Source organism: Triticum urartu, chromosome 1A (assembly GCF_056163025.1).
Source record: "Triticum urartu cultivar PI428250 chromosome 1A, HENAU_Tu73, whole genome shotgun sequence".
Lineage (NCBI taxonomy): Eukaryota > Viridiplantae > Streptophyta > Magnoliopsida > Poales > Poaceae > Triticum > Triticum urartu.
In genome coordinates, this window is record NC_141873.1 from 454,830,468 (window position 1) to 454,849,807 (window position 19,340).

Below are 19,340 nucleotides of genomic sequence, written 5' to 3' on the forward strand. Positions count from 1 at the left end.
TATTTTTATTCCTTGCTTTTTTCTCCTGTTTAGTAATAATTAATTTATCTAGACTCTGTTTTGGTTGTGTTTTTTGTGTTTAATTAGTGTTTGTGCCAAGTAGAACCGTTGGGAAGACTTGGGGAAAGTCTTTTTGATCTTGCTGTAAAAAACAAAAACTTTAGCGCTCACGAGAATTGCTGCCATTTTTTATTGGAGAGTGCTATTTTGTTAATTATTTTTGCAAATGATTAATAGATAAATTACTCACGTCCAGAAATTTATTTTATAATTTTTTGGGTTCTAGAAGTTTGCGTTAGTTACAGATTACTACAGACTGTTCTGTTTTTGACAGATTCTGTTTTTCGTGTGTTGTTTGCTTATTTTGATGAATCTATGGCTAGTAGAAGAGTTTATAAACCATAGAGAAGTTGGAATACAGTAGGTTTAACACCAATATAAATAAAGAATGAGTTCATTACAGTACCTTGAAGTGGTGTTTTGTTTTCTTTCGCTAACGGAGCTCACGAGATTTTCTATTTAAGTTTTGTGTTGTGAAGTTTTCAAGTTTTGGGTAAAGATTTGATGGATTATGGAACAATGAGTGGCAAGAGACTAAGCTTGGGGATGCCCATGGCACCCCAAGGTAAAATACAAGGACACCAAAAAGCCTAAGCTTGGGGATGCCCCAGAAGGCATCCCCTCTTTTGTCTTCGTTCATCGGCAACTTTACTTGGAGCTATATTTTTATTCGCCACATGATATGTGTTTTGCTTGGAGCGTCTTGTATGATTTGAGTCTTTGATTTTTAGTTTACCACAGCCATCCTTGCTGTACACACATTTTGAGAGAGACACACATGAATTGGAATTTATTAGAATACTCTATGTGCTTCGCTTATATCTTTTGAGCTATATAGTTTTTGCTCTAGTGCTTCACTTATATCTTTTAGAGCACGACGGTGGTTCTATTTTATAGAAATAATTTATCTCTCATCTTTCACTTATATTATTTTGAGAGTCCTTTAGAACAACATGGCAATAATAAAAACATTCATGTATGAATACTAAGAGAAGTTTGATACTTGATGATTGTTTTGAGATATGGAGATGGTGATATTAGAGTCATGCTAGTTGAGTAGTTGTGAATTTGAGAAATACTTGTGTTGAAGTTTGTGATTCCCGTAGCATGCACGTATGGTGAACCGTTATGTGATGAAGTCGGAGAATGATTTATTTATTGATTGCCTTCCTTATGAGTGGCGGTCGGGGACGAGCGATGGTCTTTTCCTACCAATCTATCCCCCTAGGAGCATGCGTGTAGTACTTTGTTTCGATAACTAATAGATTTTTGCAATAAGTATGTGAGTTATTTATGACTAATGTTGAGTCCATGGATTATATGCACCCTCACCCTTTCACATTTGCTAGCCTCTCTAGTACCGCGCAACTTTCGCCGGTACCATAAACCCACCATATACCTTCCTAAAAACAGCCACCATACCTACCTATTATGGCATTTCCATAGCCATTCTGAGATATATTGCCATGCAACTTTCCACCGTTCTATTTGCTATGACCCGCTTCATCATTGTCATATTGATTTGCATGATCATGTAGTTGACATCATATTTGTGGCAAACCACCATTCATAATTCTTCCATACATGTCACTCTTGATTCATTGCATATCCCGGTACACCGCCGGAGGCATTCACGTAGAGTCATATTCTGTTCTAAGTATTGCGTTGTAATTCTTGAGTTGTAAGTAAAAAGAAGTGTGATGATCATCATTATTAGAGCATTGTCCCAGTGAGGAAAGGATGATGGAGACTATGATTCCCCCACAAGTCGGGATGAGACTCCGTATGAAAAAAAGAAAAAAAGAGGCCAAAAAGAAAAAAAAAGGCCCAAATAAAAAATTAAAAATGAGAGAAAAACATAGAAGGGACAATGTTACTATCCGTTTTCCACACTTGTGCTTCAAAATAGCACCCATGATCTTCATGATAGAGAGTCTCTTATGTTGTCACTTTCATAAACTAGTGGGAATTTTACATTATAGAACTTGGCTTGTATATTCCAATGATGGGCTTCCTCAAATTTCCCTAGGTCTTTGTGAGCAAGCAAGTTGGATGCACACCCACTTAGTTTCTTTTGTTGAGCTTTCATACACTTATAGCTCTAGTGCATCCATTGCATGGCAATCCCTACTCACTCACATTGATATCTATTGATGGGCATCTCCATAGCCCGTTGATACGCCTAGTTGATGTGAGACTATCTTCTCCTTTTTTGTCTTCTCCACAACCACCATTCTATTCCACCATAGTGCTATATCCATGGCTCACGCTCATATATTGCGTGAAGATTGAAAAAGTTTGAGAACATCAAAAGTATGAAACAATTGCTTGGCTTGTTATCGGGGTGGTGCATGATTTAATATTTTGTGTGATGAAGATAGAGCATAGCCAGACTATATGATTTTGTAGGGATAACTTTCTTTGGCCATGTTATTTTCAGAAGACATGATTTCTTAGTTAGTATGCTTGAAGTATTATTATTTATATGTCAATATTAAACTTTTATCTTGAATCTTCGGATCTGAACATTCATGCCACAATAAAGAAAAATTACATTGAGAAATATGTTAGGAAACATTCCACATCAAAAATTCTGTTTTTATCATTTACCTACTCGAGGACGAGCAGGAATTAAGCTTGGGGATGCTGATACGTCTCCAATGTATCTATATTTTTTGATTGCTCCATGTTATTATATTATCTATTTTGGATGTTAATGGGCTTATTTTTACACTTCTATATTATTTTTGGGACTAACCTATTAACCAGAGGCCCAGCCCAAATTGCTGTTTTTTTGCCCAATTTAGAGTTTCGCCGAAAAGGAATATCAAACGGAGTCCAAACGGAATGAAACCTTCAGGAGCGTTATTTTTGGAACAAACATGATCCAGGAGACTTGGAGTGGACGTCAAGCAATCAACGAGGCGGCCACGAGGCAGGGGGCGCGCCCACCCCCCTCGGTGCGCCCTCCACCCTCGTGGGCCCCTCGTTGCTCCACCGACGTACTTCTTCCTCCTATATATATCCACCTACCCCCCAAACATCCAGGAGCACCACAAAAACCTAATTCCACCGCCGCAACCTTCTGTACCCAAGAGAACCCATCTTGGAGCCTTTTCCGGAGCTCCGCCGGAGGGGGCATTGATCACGGAGGGCCTCTACATCAACTCCATGGCCTCTCCGATGATGTGTGAGTAGTTTACTCCAGACCTTCGGGTCCATATCTAGTAGCTAGATGGCTTGTTCTCTCTCTTTGGATCTCAATACAAAGTTCTCCTCGATTCTCTTGGAGATCTATTCGATGTAATCTTCTTTTGCGGTGTGTTTGTCGAGATCCGATGAATTGTGGGTTTATGATCAAGTCTATCTATGAAAAATATTTGAATCTTCCCTGAATTCTTTTATGTATGATTGGTTTATCTTTGCAAGTCTCTTTGAATTATTAGTTTGTTTTGGCCTACTAGATTGATCTTTCTTGCAATGGGAGAAGTGCTTAGCTTTGGGTTCAATCTTGCGGTGCTCGATCCCAGTGATAGAAAGGGAAATGACACGTATTGTATTGTTGCCATCGAGGATAAAAAGATGGGGTTTATATCATATTGCATGAGTTTGTCCCTCTACATCATGTCATATTGCTTAAGGCATTACTCTGTTCTTATGAACTTAATACTCTAGATGCATGCTGGATAGCGGTCAATGTGTGGAGTAGTAGTAGTAGTAGATGCAGAATCGTTTCGGTCTACTTGTCCCGGACGTGATGCCTATATACATGATCATGCCTAGATATTCTCATAATTATTCGCTTTTCTATCAATTGCTCGACAGTAATTTGTTCACCCACCGTACTATTAATTCTATCTTGAGAGAAGCCACTAGTGAAACCTATGGCCCCGGGGTCTATTTTCCATCATATTAATCTCCCGTCAATAAGCTATTTCTGGCGCCGTTTATTTTGCTTTATTTACTTTCAATCTATATCATAAAAATACCAAAAATATTTATCTTATTATTATCATCTCTATCAGATATCACTCTTGCAAGTGGCCATGAAGGGATTGACAACCCCTTTATTGTGTTGGTTGTGAGGTTCTTATTTGTTTGTGTAGGTACGAGGTGACTCATGCGCAGTCTCCTACTGGATTGATACCTTGGTTCTCAAAAACTGAGGGAAATACTTACGGTGCTTTACTGCACCACCCTTTCCTCTTCAAGGGAAAACCAACGCAGTGCTCAAGAGGTAGCATTATGCCTTTCTCTTTATATAAAAGACTTGATTTGAATAAACTCACACCTACTGAAATTTCTTTGCAAATGACTGACAAATCAACTGCCATACCTATCGGTATCTGTGAGGATGTGCCCGTTGTTGTTGCTAATGTTACTATTTTGACTGACTTTGTTATACTTGAGATGCACAAGGACGACAACATGTCAATTATCCTTGTTAGACCCTTCTTGAATACTGCAAGGGATGTTACTGATTGCAATAAAAGCAAGGTCACTTTTTGTATCAATGGTAATGAGCCCACGGTGCACTTTCCAAAGAAACAATTCCAAGTGAATGGTATTAATGTTATTGAAAAATCTCTGACAATCACTATTGGAAGTTTTCAACTACCTCTACCTGCTGTTGAAAAGAAATATGAAATGCTTATTGTTGGGGACATTCATATCCCCATTGAGGTAACTTAGTGATTTACGAAAGTTCTTCGGTTTCATGCTAATCGAAAGTGCTTATTAATAAGACCTGATCAACCTTATTAATGGAGCATTTTTTAGAGGTATGAAGTTGATGAATTTAGTAAGCACTACCTTCTGTCCCTACTTCTTGTTTTCTGTTTTTATTAGTTAAATAAAATAAAATGCCATGTTTTGTCTGTTTTCTGAATTTCACGTGCAATAAAAAATGACCCAAAAATAAAAGTTCTCAGAATGCTCTGAAAATTTAATACGATTTTTTCTGAATATTTAAGAATTTCTGGTGCAAATAATATCAAAGGGAGGTGCACCAGGTGGGCACAACCCACCTGGGCACGCCAGGACTCCCAAGCGCGCCCTGGTGGGTTGTGGGCCCCACATGAGCCCCCTCACTTATCTCTTCATCCCACATCATCACCTACCTCCAGAAAAAATCACCATTGCTCTCTCTCTCTCTCGTATTCTTGCTCTCAAACCCGCGGATTTCGATCTCTTTGCTCGAAGCTCCGTTTCCGAAACTGTTTCGAGGGATTGTTGCTTGGTATGTGTCTCCACCGTTTGACCAATTAGTTTCTGTTTTAGCAGTTTATATTTTGAATAATTAGCTACTCTTGGTGCTGTTGTAGATGAGCTTGCATGTTGAATTCTTAGAGTTCTAAGTAGTATGAATCATTGTTCAAGAATTCATCTGATTAATTAGTTAACAGGCCAGTTAATCGCTACTTGTAGGATGGCTGAATCGAATAGCACCTATTCGTCGCGTTAACTTGTCAGTCCGATTAACTTACCTATGAGACCGATTAATAGGTTGTCAGGCTGATTAATCATTGTTGGCCCGTTAATTTAGGGGCAAACAAAGCCCAAAATTTTGGCCCTAACCCCTCCCATTCCCCTCTCGCTCCTCATTACGCAGGGTTCGACAAAATCGTAACATATTTGGTATATTACATAGTTGAGAGCATGAGAGTATAGTATAATACCTTAAAAATTAGATATATGTTAGCATAATCTTATTTAATTTACCGATTAATGGTCGACTGATTAATCCAGTTAATTGGCCGATTCGCCTATTAATCGCTACTCCCAAGCCGACCGAGCAGCTACCAGTTACCGACTTCCTTACCAATGGTTTGAATGCTTGCTATGGCCTCTATGCATCCCTATGAGTAGTTGCTATCAATTTCGTGGAGTTTTGTTGGCAAAAATTTTGTGGACTAAAATTTCAGAATTTTGTTCATAGGAAAAAGATGAATATCTTTAGGAAGTTTGCTTCCAAGAAGAACTCCAAGGGAGTTATTGGGGAGTCATCTGACAGTGATCTCCATAAGCAGAGGTTGGCGGAAGTACGGCCATGCGAATGGCCGCATATCCCGTTCATGGAAGAGGGTGGAATCCTGCAAGAGTTTACACAATATGCTGCTAATGCCGGCCTCACTGACTTCATCGCAGCTGAATGTGAACAGTGTCATCTCCTCACAAACACCTTTGTTCGAAGTTTTAATTTCCTTCCTAGGAATAATCCTCCAGAGGTGCAATTCAATTTATATGCTGAACCCCATCAGATACCTCTTACTAAATTTTGTGAAATATGCTTGCTTCCTGCTAATGGTGGTTTGGTAGAGCCTAGGGTGGCAGAGTTTGAGGCCTTTTATCGTACCTTGACAGTGGGAGATGAGAGAGGGGTGTCGGGTATCACTGCCGTTGGCTTGCATTTTCCTGCTGTTTATTATTTTGCTCTTTTTATTACAAAATGCTTGCTTGCTAGAGAGAAGGTGGGTGCACTCAGTTCAACAGACCTTACTGTTTTACGTCGTGCACTAGAGGGCAACAACACTTATATCTTGGGGGCTATTGTGGCTCGTCGCCTTCACATTAATAAATCTAAGGGTAAGATACATGGAGGTATTTTTGCCACCCGTTTGGCAGCTCGCTTTAATGTTGAGATCACCACCGGTTTACTGCTATCTTATCCTAACATCCCTATTCCATATAACCTGGTTTTTAGTGTGAGAACTCGTGATATTATTCCATTGCCTGCCCCTGCTTTGTTTGATCCTGTTGCCAGGGGCCGATATAGGATTATGCTTGCGGATATCATCGCCTACCGGAGCGACCAGGCCGCAGCAGAGGAGGAGCTTCAGCAGTGGGATCCATGGATGCCCGCTCCTAAGCACCCCGACTACTATCCAGGATACTGACTGCTTACCAAGTTAGGCCAAAAGCCTAAGCTTGGGGGAGTACGTATTCCCACCGACATTACATTCATGTTCACACATTTCATTCCAGTTGTCGGTGTCCACAGTTTTTCATTGTATCATCCATGTTAAATTTATTTTCTCACTTCCTTCGTGTGTGTTTGAAAAACCTTAGAAAAAACCAAAAAAATAGTTGTAGTTAGTTTACTTTCTATGCATGCTTAGCTGCAGCACTAAAAAGAAAACCCAAAAATATTTCCTTGGTCTTCTTTTGCTTGTTGGGAGCTTTCCCATGCAAATAGTTTTTCTCATTTTTTCTTTTCCCTTTTATTTGCTTGTTCAAGAAAACCAAAAACTCCAAAAATATTTCTGTGTGTTTTTCTGAATTTCTTTTCTTTTTGTTCGAGTCGTACCGAGGAGAAGACCATGATGAAAATGTTGAATGGCTCTCATATGCATTATTGTTGATCTAACAAAGAGCCCATATTACTTTGTCTTCTCCTGTTGAATAAAATGTTTGCAGATTCCAGCTTAGTCCACGGTACTCTTGCACTATTATTATTTTCACATCGTTCGGTCGTGCAAGTGAAAGGCAATAATAATGATATTTGATGAACTGGACATGGTAGAGAGAAACTGGTATGAACTCGACTTGTTCCATTTTTGTAAATATGTTTAACGTAGTATCCATGATTCAGCTCATTATGATTAAACATGTTTGCAATGACAATTAGAGATTATAGTTCCTCATGCCATGCATAAGTAGCTAGGAGTGGATAATGATTTATCTTGGATATAAACATTACGTTAAAATGATTGTGATGTAGTATGATGATTGGGTATTCTCCTCTGAATGTTCGAGTGGTTTGACTTGGCACATGTTCATGCATGTAGTTGAATCAAAACCAACATAGCCTCTATGATATTTATGTTCAAGGTGTTCATATCCTACTCATGCTAGTGTCCAATGTTACTTATGCATAATGCATGTTCATGACCGTTGTTGCTCTCTAGCTGGCCGCTTCCCAATCTATTTGCTACCCTTTGCCTCTACTAAGTGGGAATTTTGCTTGTACATTAAAAACCTTTAACCCAAGTTATTCCCGATGAGTCCACCATACCTACCTATATGCGGTATTACCCAGCCGTTCTAAGTAAATTTGCATGTGCCACCTCTAAAACTTCAAATAAATATCCTTTTTGTGTGACAGGATTGTTCATGGAATGACAGGAGGTGGTCAGTATCTTCCATGCTAAGTGGGTTATTCTCAGGTCAAGTGTTTATTCACTCGCCATCGCACGAGAAAAGGGCGGTAATAGGATGCCCAGTCCCAAACTACAAACAGAAAAAGCTTACAAATAATCAAACTAAAACTGCCGATGGAGTCAAAACATTTACTTTTATCGCTTGGGAACCGCCACTAGCGTGCTTAGAATGGAAGACATTGATAACTGATTGTCGTGAAGTAAATGAGAAGGGTGCATGTCTCAAAATATCATTTACCTCTATTTTAAAATTTTGAGCTCTGGCACCGCTGCAAATCACTGCTTCCCTTTGTGAAGGGACTATCTATTTACTTTTATGTTGTGTCATCACCTTCTAAAACAAGCGCCCGAACGTGAGAGCACTACTGTCATGCTGATGCATTGTGTATAGCTAATGTTGGGTGCATCATGACTGGATCTTTTCTACCGAATTACAATGTTTAGTCGCTACTTGAACTTTGGAGGTGCTCTGCATTTATGTTTTGCGGACTCGGAAAGGGCTAGCGAGATAGCACTATTGTCATATTATATCATGGTTGTTTTGACAACATATTGCTATTTGAGATATCTTATTATTGCTCGCTAGCTGATTATGTTATTGATATGAGTTAATATAATTTTTAATAGTTATTGTCGGCATGGTTAGTTATAATAGTGGCTGAAAACCTGGGTGTTGTTTAAGCTTATTTATGCAAATAAGAGAAAAAGAGTTCGTAAAAGTTTTTCTTTTTCACTTTCAGTTTATCAACTGAATTGCTTGTGGACAAGAAAAGGTTTAAGCTTGGGGGAGTTGATACGTCTCCAATGTATCTACTTTTCCTAATGCTTTTCCTCTTATTTTGGACTCTAATTTGCAAGATTTGAATGAAACTAACTCTGGACTGACGCTGTTTTCAGCAGAACTACCATGGTGTTGTTTTTCTGCAGAAATAAAAGTTCTCGGAATGGAACGAAACTTTGTGAGGATTTTTTATATCAATAAAGAGAATTTATGGAGCCAAGAGTCGCCTGAGGGGGGCACCTGGGTGGGCACAACCCACCAGAGCGCGCCTGCCCCCCAGGCGTGCCCAGGTGGGTTGTCCCCACCTGGTGGCCCCACGGACCCTAAAACTAACGCTATAAAATCCCATCATTCCAGAAAAAAATAGGGAGAAAGAATTATTGCGTTCCACAAGACGGAGCCGCCGTCACCTCCTTTATTCATCGGGAGGCCAGATCTGGAGTCCGTTTGGGGCCCCAGTGAGGGGGATCTTCGATCTTCGTCATCACCAATTCCATGATGCTCCCCACCGGGAGTGAGTAATTCCTTCGTAGTCTCGCTGGTCGGTGAGGAGTTGGATGAGATTCATCATGTAATCTAGTTAGTTTTGTTAGGGCTTGATCCCTAGTATCCACTATGTTCTGAGATTGATGTTGCTATGACTTTGCCATGCTTAAAGCTTGTCACTTTGGGCCCGGGTGCCATGATTTCAGATCTGAACTGTTTATGTTATCACCATATATATCCATGTTCTAGATCTTATCTTGCAAGTTATAGTCACCTACTGCGTGTTATGATCCGGGAACCCCGGAGTGACAATAGTCGGGACCACTCCCGGTGATGACCGTAGTTTGAGGAGTTCATGTATTCACCATGTGTTAATGCTTTGTTCCGGTACTCTATTAAAAGGAGGGCTTAATATCCCTTAGTTTCCAATTGGACCCCGCTGCCGCGGGGGGTAGGACAAAAGATGTCACGCAAGTTCTTTCCATAAGCATGTATGAATATTTATGGAATACATGCCTACATTATATTTATGAACTGGAGCTAGTGCCGTATCGACCTAGGTTATGACTGTCACATGATGAATATCAACGAACAAATTACCGATCCAATGCCTACGAATTTATGTTATACTGTTCTTGCTAAGTTACTACTGCTATCATTACTATCGCACTTGCTACAAAACTACTGTTATCATTGTTGCTGTTACTATTGATGCTCCTACTATTATCAAAACTATCATATTACTTTGCTACTGATCATGTTGCTGCAGATAATTAATCTTCAGGTGTGGTTGAATTGACAACTCAGCTGCTAATACCTTCAAATATTCTTTGGCTCCCCTTGTGTCAAATCTATAAATTTGGGTTGAATACTCTACCCTCAAAAACTGTTTCGATCCCATATACTTGTAGGTTATCAATGGCACCTGCAAATTTACTTAGAATGGCAGGGTAATTCCGCATATAGGTAGATCAATGGACTCATCTAGAATAACTTTGGTTTAAGGTTTGGATGCACAAGCAATATTCCCACTTAGTAGTTCCGTTTGACCTCCATAAATTCCAAAAATTCCAGAAACCGCCAAAGCGAGACCAAAAACAATTATTCCGCCACTGTAAGCCTCTATTCTTCCGTGATCCCACCAGGAGGCCTCCACTGGTACTCTATCGGAGAGGGATTAGATCACGGAGGGCTTCTACATCAACCTTGCTGCACCTCCGATGATGTGTGCGTAGCTCCCCACAGACCTACATGTCTATAGTGATTATCTAGATATCTCTCTCTATCTCTATCTCCCTCTCTTCAATTTTCAATACAATGTTCTCCTCGGAGTATTATTCGATGCAATCTTCCTTTGCGGTGTGTTTGTTGAGATCCGATGAATTGTGGGTTTATGATCAGATTATTCATTGAAAGTAATTGAGTTATATTCTGAACTTTATCATGTGTGATTGTTATAGCTATGTAATGCTTTATGATCTATGAGTTTCCTTTGGCCAAGTTGATGATTAGATCTTTAGTGGAAGTGGTGCATAGTATTAGGTTCAATCTTGCGGTGTCCTCAGCTCGTGACAGAAGGGGCAACGAGGCATGTATTTGTATTGTTGATACTAAGGGTAAAACGACAGGGTTCGATCATATTGATTGATCTTATTTTGTCTATATTATGTCATCATGCTCCAAGCATTACTCTATTTATTATGAACTTAATACGTAGAGAGGCAAGCATAGAAGCGCTCTTGAATTGGAGTAATAGTAGTACATGCAGATGGATGTCGGTCTGCTTATTACGGACGTAATGCCTATGTACTGGTCATGCCATGAATAAACGTCATAACTATGCATTTTTCTATCAGTTACCCAACAATAATTTGTCTACCCACTGTATGCTATGTTCTTGAGAGAGATGTCTCTATTGAAAACTATGGTCTCGGGGTCTATTGATCATATTTACTAAAACCCTAAAAAGCTCGCTGGAATTTATTTACTTTTATTTCCTTTTGCAAATTATATCACTATCAGGATTAATCCTTGCAATTAACGAGTACAAGGGGATTGACAACCCTCTTGTCTGTGGTGGGTGCAAGTATTTTGTTTGTGTGTGTATGTACGGTCGACCTTTGTCTGTGTGAATCGCCTATTGGTTCGATAACCTTGGTTCTCTATTGAGGAGAATACTATCTGCTATTACATTGCTTATCCCTTCTTCTTCGAGGAAAAACCCAACGCAACTCACAAGTGACAATGCTCCATAATTATTGTTTGCATAAGGCCTATAGATCGATATTGTTAAGCAAAGATAACGAGAGGAGGCGGTAAATATGCTCAGTAATTGCCGACTGGACAACATAAACATGGATAACAAGAGGAAGGAGTAAATATGCTCCATAATTTTTCATGGCATAAGACCCAAGAAGCGATAATGTCAAATATAAATAAACAAAGGAAGGACTGATTTACTATGTAATTATAGGTAGGATAAGAACTATGGAGCAATAACATGTAGAAGGAGTAAAGATGCTCCATCATAGATAAGACTCACGGAGCGATAACATGGAACAGAGATAACTGGAGGAAAGAGTAAATACTCTCCATAATTCTCGGTAGGATAGGACCCATGAAGCAATACCGTGGAGCAATGATAATGTGGCGAAGGAGTATATCTACTCCGTATTTATCGGTAGGATTATCTATCCAGCGTCAATGTGAAATAAAAGAAAGAATAAATATGATCTGTAACTAGTGGTAGAAAGATAGCGGTAGGAAATAGGGAATACATTCCATAATTATCGGTAGGATACGACCCACAAAGTGATAACGTGGAGCAAGGATAAGGGGGAGGAAGGTGTAAATGTGCTCCGTAATTATTGGTAGGATAAGACCTATGGAGCGATAACATGTAGAAGGAGTAAAGATGCTCCATCATAGATAAGACTCACAGAGCGATAACATGGAACAGGTAAATACTCTCCATAATTCTCGGTGGGATAGGACCCATGAAGCAATACCGTGGAGCAATGATAATGTGGCGAAGGAGTATATCTACTACGTATTTATCGATAGGATTATCTATCCAGCGTCAATGTGAAATAAAAGAAAAAATAAATATGATTTGTAACTAGTGGTAGAAAGATAGCGGTAGGAAATAGGGAATATATTCCATAATTATCGGTAGGATATGACCCGCAAAGTGATAACGTGGAGCAAGGATAAGGGGGGGGGTGTAAATGTGCTCCGTAATTATCGGTAGGATAAGACCTATGGAGCGATAACATGTAGAAGGAGTAAAGATGCTCCATCATAGATAAAACTCACAGAGTGATAACATGGAACATGTAAATACTCTCTATAATTCTCGGTAGGATAGGACCCATGAAGCAATACCGTGGAGCAATGATAACGTGGCGAAGGAGTATATCTACTCCGTATTTATCGGTAGGATTATCTATCCATCGTCAATGTGAAATAAAAGAAAGAATAAATATGATCCATAACTAGTGGTAGAAAGATAGGGATAGGAAATACGGAATATATTCCATAATTATGGGTAGGATACGACCCACAAAGTGATAACGTGGAGCAAGGATAAGGGGAGGAAGGTGTAAATGTGCTCCATAATTATCGGTAGGATAAGACCTATGGAGCGATAATATGAAGCAAAAATAACGGGAGGAAGGAGTACATTATGTGCAGATACTATGATTTCTTATTACCCGGTAGCCAAAAAAGCACACTCTAATATCTAACACTGATCTGGTACATTTTACAAGAAATGTGAGCTGGCCATAGGATTTCACACCGTGCCCCCGCGCGAGAAGCGTGAGCTCGCCCTTGTCGTGCTCATTCCGTGGAACACGAATGCCGAACCTGGTCAGTGGCGCGGGCGCACGGGGCCAAGTAGTTGGATCACAAAACCATGGATTCCAACCGTGCATTTTCGTTTCTGATGATGAAAGATTTTGGACCCTGATAAATCCCGAGCATTCAGATTTGTACCAGCTCATTTTTTTTGTTAGAAAATGTTAAATTCTGAACGTCGGATTTTAAGCATGGCAATCCGAACGTTTTCATCGCGGGAACCAAAGTTTGCCTACCTCGCAGGAACCAAAGTTGCGATGAAAACATTCGGATTGCCATGCTTAAAATCCGACGTTCAGGATTTAACATTTTCAAAGGTTATCTGTGTGTCCTCAAGTCGCTCATCCTCCTCCTTCAGGAAAGAAAGTTAGGGTTCTGCCTCTCGCCAGCGCCGCCGCAGGTCCGCCTTGTCTCCGGTGGCCTTAGGGCCATGGAGGCGCGATGGATCCTGCCAAGGGCCGGCGGGAGGGCTCCGTTTTTAGTCGTTTTTTCTGTCTTGTTAGGGTTTGTGTCCTGCATAGGAAGGTCAGACGACGGCGGCTCCCTGAAGATGGAATAGAGGTCTCCCGGCCTAGCTCCCGTTCCAGTGGTGCGTCTAGCATTCGTTGGTGGGCGTGTGGAGGTGTGTCCCCGGCGGATCTATCTTTGGTGATTTGCTCGGATCTCGTCGTTGTTCGTCTACGTTCGTGTGCCTTCGGGTTGAATCCTTCCGACCTACGTTATTCTTCATCGGCGGCGGTTGCTATCCTGGTGCGCTGGTCCTATGAGACCTTAGTACGACGACTTTTCGACTGTCTACTACAACAAGTTGTGCCCGACTCCGATGATGAAAGGGTGATGACGGCGGCGCCTTCGGCTCGCTTCAGTGCTTGTAGTCGTCGCTAGGTCGTCTACGATTCTGGATATAATTTTTATTTTTGGTGTCCGTTGTACTGTCATGATTGAAGACGAATAGATCGGAAGTTAAAAAAAACATTTTCGAAGATTTTTTACGCGAGACACTGACCCGCTCCCTGCTGCTGCGCTGATCCATTCACCAACCCGTTGTATGTGGGAAGGGGGAACCGGGAAAGTAAAGAACAGTCAGAGATGGTGGAAAACCAAGCAAGCAATGGTAGCATAGCATGTCCCGAGGGAGGGGATGGGTGGGGGACAAGACAAGTCCTCGTCGTCGCTCACCTGAACAAAATCCACACACCTCGCTTTCTTTACCTGCGGGGGGATGGGCCGATCCGCATAGGTTTTTTTTCCCCATTAACGCCTTGGTCGCTCTCGTGGTCACATCACTTAATGCCAGGTCACGCCCCTAACAGCAACACGAACCCCGTCCCTCCCTCCCTCCCTCCCTCCTCGGAAAATCAATGCCGCAGCGCAGCGCCTCCCCCATGCATCCACATATCTTTCTTCAGACTCGTCAACGCCAATACAGATCAGATCAGATACACTCCTCCTACCTGCGCTACATACCCCTAGATGGCTACGGGGAATGTGGTTGAGCAAATCACATGACATCGTGGTACTCTCTGATCGTCACTGCCAAGTCAGCGCGTGTTTGAGAATTCAGATCCACGGTACCACACGATCTCTAATCTGCCCTGCTAAATTATCACTGCCAAGTCGCTCAGATGATCAGGTGGGCAAGATACTGTCAGCGTGGTTGGGAATGCCTGCTTCACACCTGCTAGTGAATAGTGTGACGCGTTCGCGCATTGGGAGAGCAGGGAGATACTGTTGATTTGAACATACCCCCAATTAAGCACCACTGTACGCGCACAATTCAACATGGTTTTCTTTTTTTTGTTCTTCTCTCAGGGCTACAGGAAACAGTAAGATTTTAAAATGGAGCAGGGAAGATTTACAAATGGTTACTAGTACAAGAAACTCCAATTTGGCTTGCTCTGAATCATGATCCTAGCAGCGCAGCGGCAGCAGAATGTAAGAGCAACTAGTGCAACCTTTGCTACACATGTTCATCCTCCTGAAGCCCGAAGGACGAGGAGCTAAATTGTCATCATGCCGGTACAAACAAACTTTAAATTCACCTCCAAGCTCAGGGTGGGTGGGTCCTTGACATTATTCAATCCTGCCTATATCATCTCTACTCGACTCGACTCACCTATGCAATCTGCAACGGTAGATGATTGCATCACTTGTTTCGCGGGATCACGGCTCAAGTGTCAGTCGCCGGGATGAGCAGAGCAGACTGGCCCCTGGAGCCTGGATCCTCCGCGCAATTCGCAAGGATTCAATTTTCTTTCCTCAGACAACAAGCAACATGAATGAAAGTACTTACTAGCAGGCACCAAATTTTCACAACTTTTTTACCGTCTAAAATAATTGTCTCTAGGGCTAAGCTTTTATGTCATCAACAGCAAAGAACAAGGAGAGAACGGGAACAGCAATGACAAATATCCGCAACACAAGAACAGAACAGAAGCACTGGCCAAGAGAGAGAGAGAGATAGATAGAAAATATGGATGGATTGGATGGATGGATGGGTGGGTGGCGGAGCGCTAATTCCCAAGAATTCTTGGCCTTCTATGATATGACGATGCGGTGAATCTTGCTGGGATTCCATGCCGATCTGTGGGAAGTAGCGGCGGCGGCAGAGGGGAAAACGAATTTTATATACCCGAGGAGGACGGACGGACGGACGCCATTCGATGCCGGTCACCGTCGATGTCGACGCTCAGTGCTCGCCGGAGGTCGGGAACAGCGTCAGCTCCCGGCGACCGCCGCCGCCGCCGCCGCCGCGGGACCCTAGCTCCAGCTCCTCGGCGAAGGACGACGGCGCCATCATCCCCATCGCGGCCCCGCCGCCGACCATGCGGTGGTGCATCCCGGGCGGGCCGACTGGCGCGCCGCTGGCCACGGCGCGGCTCAGGAAGCCGTGGTCGAAGCCGCCGCCTGGCCCGGCGCCGTAGTGGCCGAGCGGGCGCGCGGCGGGGTGGTGGAAGTGGCCGATCTGCTGCGGGTGGTGGTGATGGTGGTGCGCCGCGGGGTGGGACGGCATGGCGGCGTAGGGGGTGTAGGGGTCGGCGACGGCCGGGCCGCGGCCGGGCGGGAGGAACGGGGAGGGCCCGGTGGCGAAGAGGTGCTCGGTGGCTGCGTCGGTCCCGGAGCCGGAGGAGTGGCTGCCTCCCCCGCCGCCACCGCCGTTGCCGAGCCCCTGCATGCGCTTGAGGTAGAGGCGGTACTTCTGGAGGTGGGACGCGACGTTCTCGCGCGTGAGGCCGTCCACGCTCATCAGCTGCATTATGGTCTTGGGCACGGCGTTCTTGATGCCGAGGTGCGCCACGGCATCAACGAACCGCTTGTGCAGCTGCGGCGTCCACACGAGGCGCGGCCGCTTGAGGGTCCTGGCCGGCTCCTCGCCGTTGCCGCCCCCGTTGCCGCCGCTGGAGCCGGCGGCCGAGGACGCGCCGCCGTTCATCTCCTGGCCGCCCGCGCCGCCGGCCCCGTCGGCGCCGCCGCTGAGCGGGCCGCCCCCGCCGTGCGTGGTGGGGATGTCGAAGGCGGCGGCGAGATCGCGGGTGATGAGCGACTGCGAGAGCGGCATGAGCTCGTCGGGCGCCGGCAGGTCCTCGTCGAAGCGCGCGAACCAGCTGGGCTCCTCCTCCTCCCTCATCCTCGCGGCCCGGCCCGGAGCGGAGCGGAGCAGAGCAATTCGCCGCCTTGGCCGCAGTCGTCCGCTGGCAGCAGCGGCGTGCTCTCGCGCTGGGAGGAGGGCGTGGGGAGGAAGGAGAGGATGGGGAGGGAGGGAGGGGGGGTTACTTCGAGGTGGATCTCTCTTCTTCTAAGCTTTCGTGGCGCTCTCTCTCCTCTCTCTCACTCGTTTGGGTCTTTCTTTCTGCCCGCTGCTGCGGCTGCTGCTGCGATATCCCCCTCTTTTCTCTCTCTCCCCCTCTATCTATCAACAATCTGCTCACACCTTTTCCACCCCTTCCCTCTCCCTCTCTCTCTCTAGGACGGACGCTAGGCCGACGATGAGTGAGGAGGAGGGTATCTGATGAGTTCGGGAGTGGTGCGGTGCAGTTCAACTAGTGGGCTGCCCCGCCCTGCCTCCGTCCGTCCGGCTTTAAAGCTATTTTTGTGCTATCCTCGGTTGCTTTGTTTGTTTGCTCGCTTGTTGGTCCTGCCTTCACACTCGATTTTAATTGTGCGTCATTCTCCTCCCCTTTCCCCTCTCCTCCTACATATCCTACATAAATACTCGCTCTGTTCCGAATTACTTGTCGCAGGTATCTAGATGTATTTTAGTTCTAGATACATCCATTTCTGCGACGAGTAATTTGGAACGGAAGGAGTACGTAATAATAAAGAGGAAAAGAAAAAGATAAGCCGAGCGATTTCGTTTTTCCGGGATTTCCGGGGCGCATATCTACACAACACATGCACAGGGTGACAAAACAAAAACACTGGACTGGAAAAGGACGAGACGGGACGAGACGACGGGGAGATATCTTCTTAGCTGGAGTTTGGTTTGTCCTCATGTGGACATGTCGCTCGCCTCGCCCCGCCGGATCACACCGAACCGAGCCGAACCGGGGAGCGGGAGTGGTATGGTGGGGAGGGGGAATCTCGTGTGGCTCGTGTGGCCTCGGGGTCGAGGTGGATATCACTCGCGTCCCGCGTTGGTTGCCTGGACGGACGGACGGACGGAGGACGGATCGATCGTCTGGACCGACTGGATCTATGCACGCAGGGGTGGGAGGGAGGGCTGGATCTGGTACGTGCTCCCACCTAGCAGCTGCTGCTGCTGCTGCCGCCGCAGGTACAGCCGTTCAGCGTCTAGGAATGTAGCAGGAGTAGGATTTGGTTGGGTGAATCTCATGTCGCTGTTCCGGTTAAAAGTTACTAAAAAAATCGTATTTCACTGGATTTGATTGTGAATGCAGCGGTCAAAGGCTCCTTGCATTCTCACCATTTGTTTTAATGGGTACACCTATCTCGCTTTCAATCAAGCTAATAAACATGGCCTATTGGGTCTACTCTCGCAGCTTCTTCTTTTTTTCTTTCTGCACAGAAAAGGGAAGTGGTAATACTGGTAATAATTGAGGAAAGGCAGGATTCAATTTGGATTTGTTCTCGGCAGTGGCAATTGAGCCGGGGACAGCCGTTTTACCACCAATTGATTGGTGGTGTTATCCAAGTCTTTCGAAAATATTTAATAGAGAAATGGATGTATCTAAACGTATTTTAGTTATAGATACATTCATTCTTATACATTTTTGCGACAATTACTTTCAGATGGAGCGAGTGCTAATCTTTTATGGTGCATTACTCTTATCCATTGATGATGAAAATTAAATTTATGCCTAAAATGAAAGATAATGTGTATCTTACAGGGAGGTGTAGCATTAATTTATACCATATTTGAGTTCGGTTACACAACACAGTTCCTAACAAAATTACCATTGCGGGCTTATTTTGTTTGTAGGATCTAAAAATACCATGACAATAAAAGATAGAATTTTTTATTTTAAAGAAATGGATTGCAAGACATAAGGCCAACTTCACCGCGCGTCCCCAAACAGATGTCCGTTTTACCCGGATTCTATCCGTTTGGGTAGGGCGATGGAGTCGTGTCCGGGCCTGTCCTCGGATGTGGTGGCCGTGCGATCAGCGCGCGGCCGTATCCTTTGGCCCCATCTTGTCCGTCTTCATTTTAAAAACAACGGCGTTCGAAATACCAAGCCCTAGTTCAGGCCAGCGGCCCTAGTTCACACCGGCAACAGAGCCAGCGGCCAGTAACACAACCAGCCTCCAAAACGAATAGTTTTGTTCGCCGACAACACAGCCAGCCTCCAAAAACGAATGTGTTTCTCACCGGCACACAGCCAGCGGCCCAGCGAGCGGCACCCATGCCAGCCTCCAAAAAAGAACGGCCACGGCCGATCGAACGACCTAATTCAGGCCGTCGGCGTCGAACATCTCCTTCTGCCCGGCATCGAACCGGCTCCTCGTCTTCTCGCTCATCTTGGTCAAATCCACGC

At 44.1% G+C, this 19,340-nt stretch overlaps 1 protein-coding gene across 1 annotated transcript; it reads right to left on the reverse strand.

Annotated features, from left to right (window-relative positions):
* Nucleotides 1–15,620: 15,620 nt before the first annotated feature.
* LOC125518004 (transcription factor MYBC1-like) lies at nucleotides 15,621–17,424 on the reverse strand. Its single transcript, XM_048682966.2, has one exon. It carries the CDS (start codon nucleotides 16,970–16,972, stop codon nucleotides 16,034–16,036), a length of 939 nt encoding a protein of 312 aa, XP_048538923.1. The 5' UTR covers nucleotides 16,973–17,424; the 3' UTR covers nucleotides 15,621–16,033.
* Nucleotides 17,425–19,340: the final 1,916 nt, after the last annotated feature.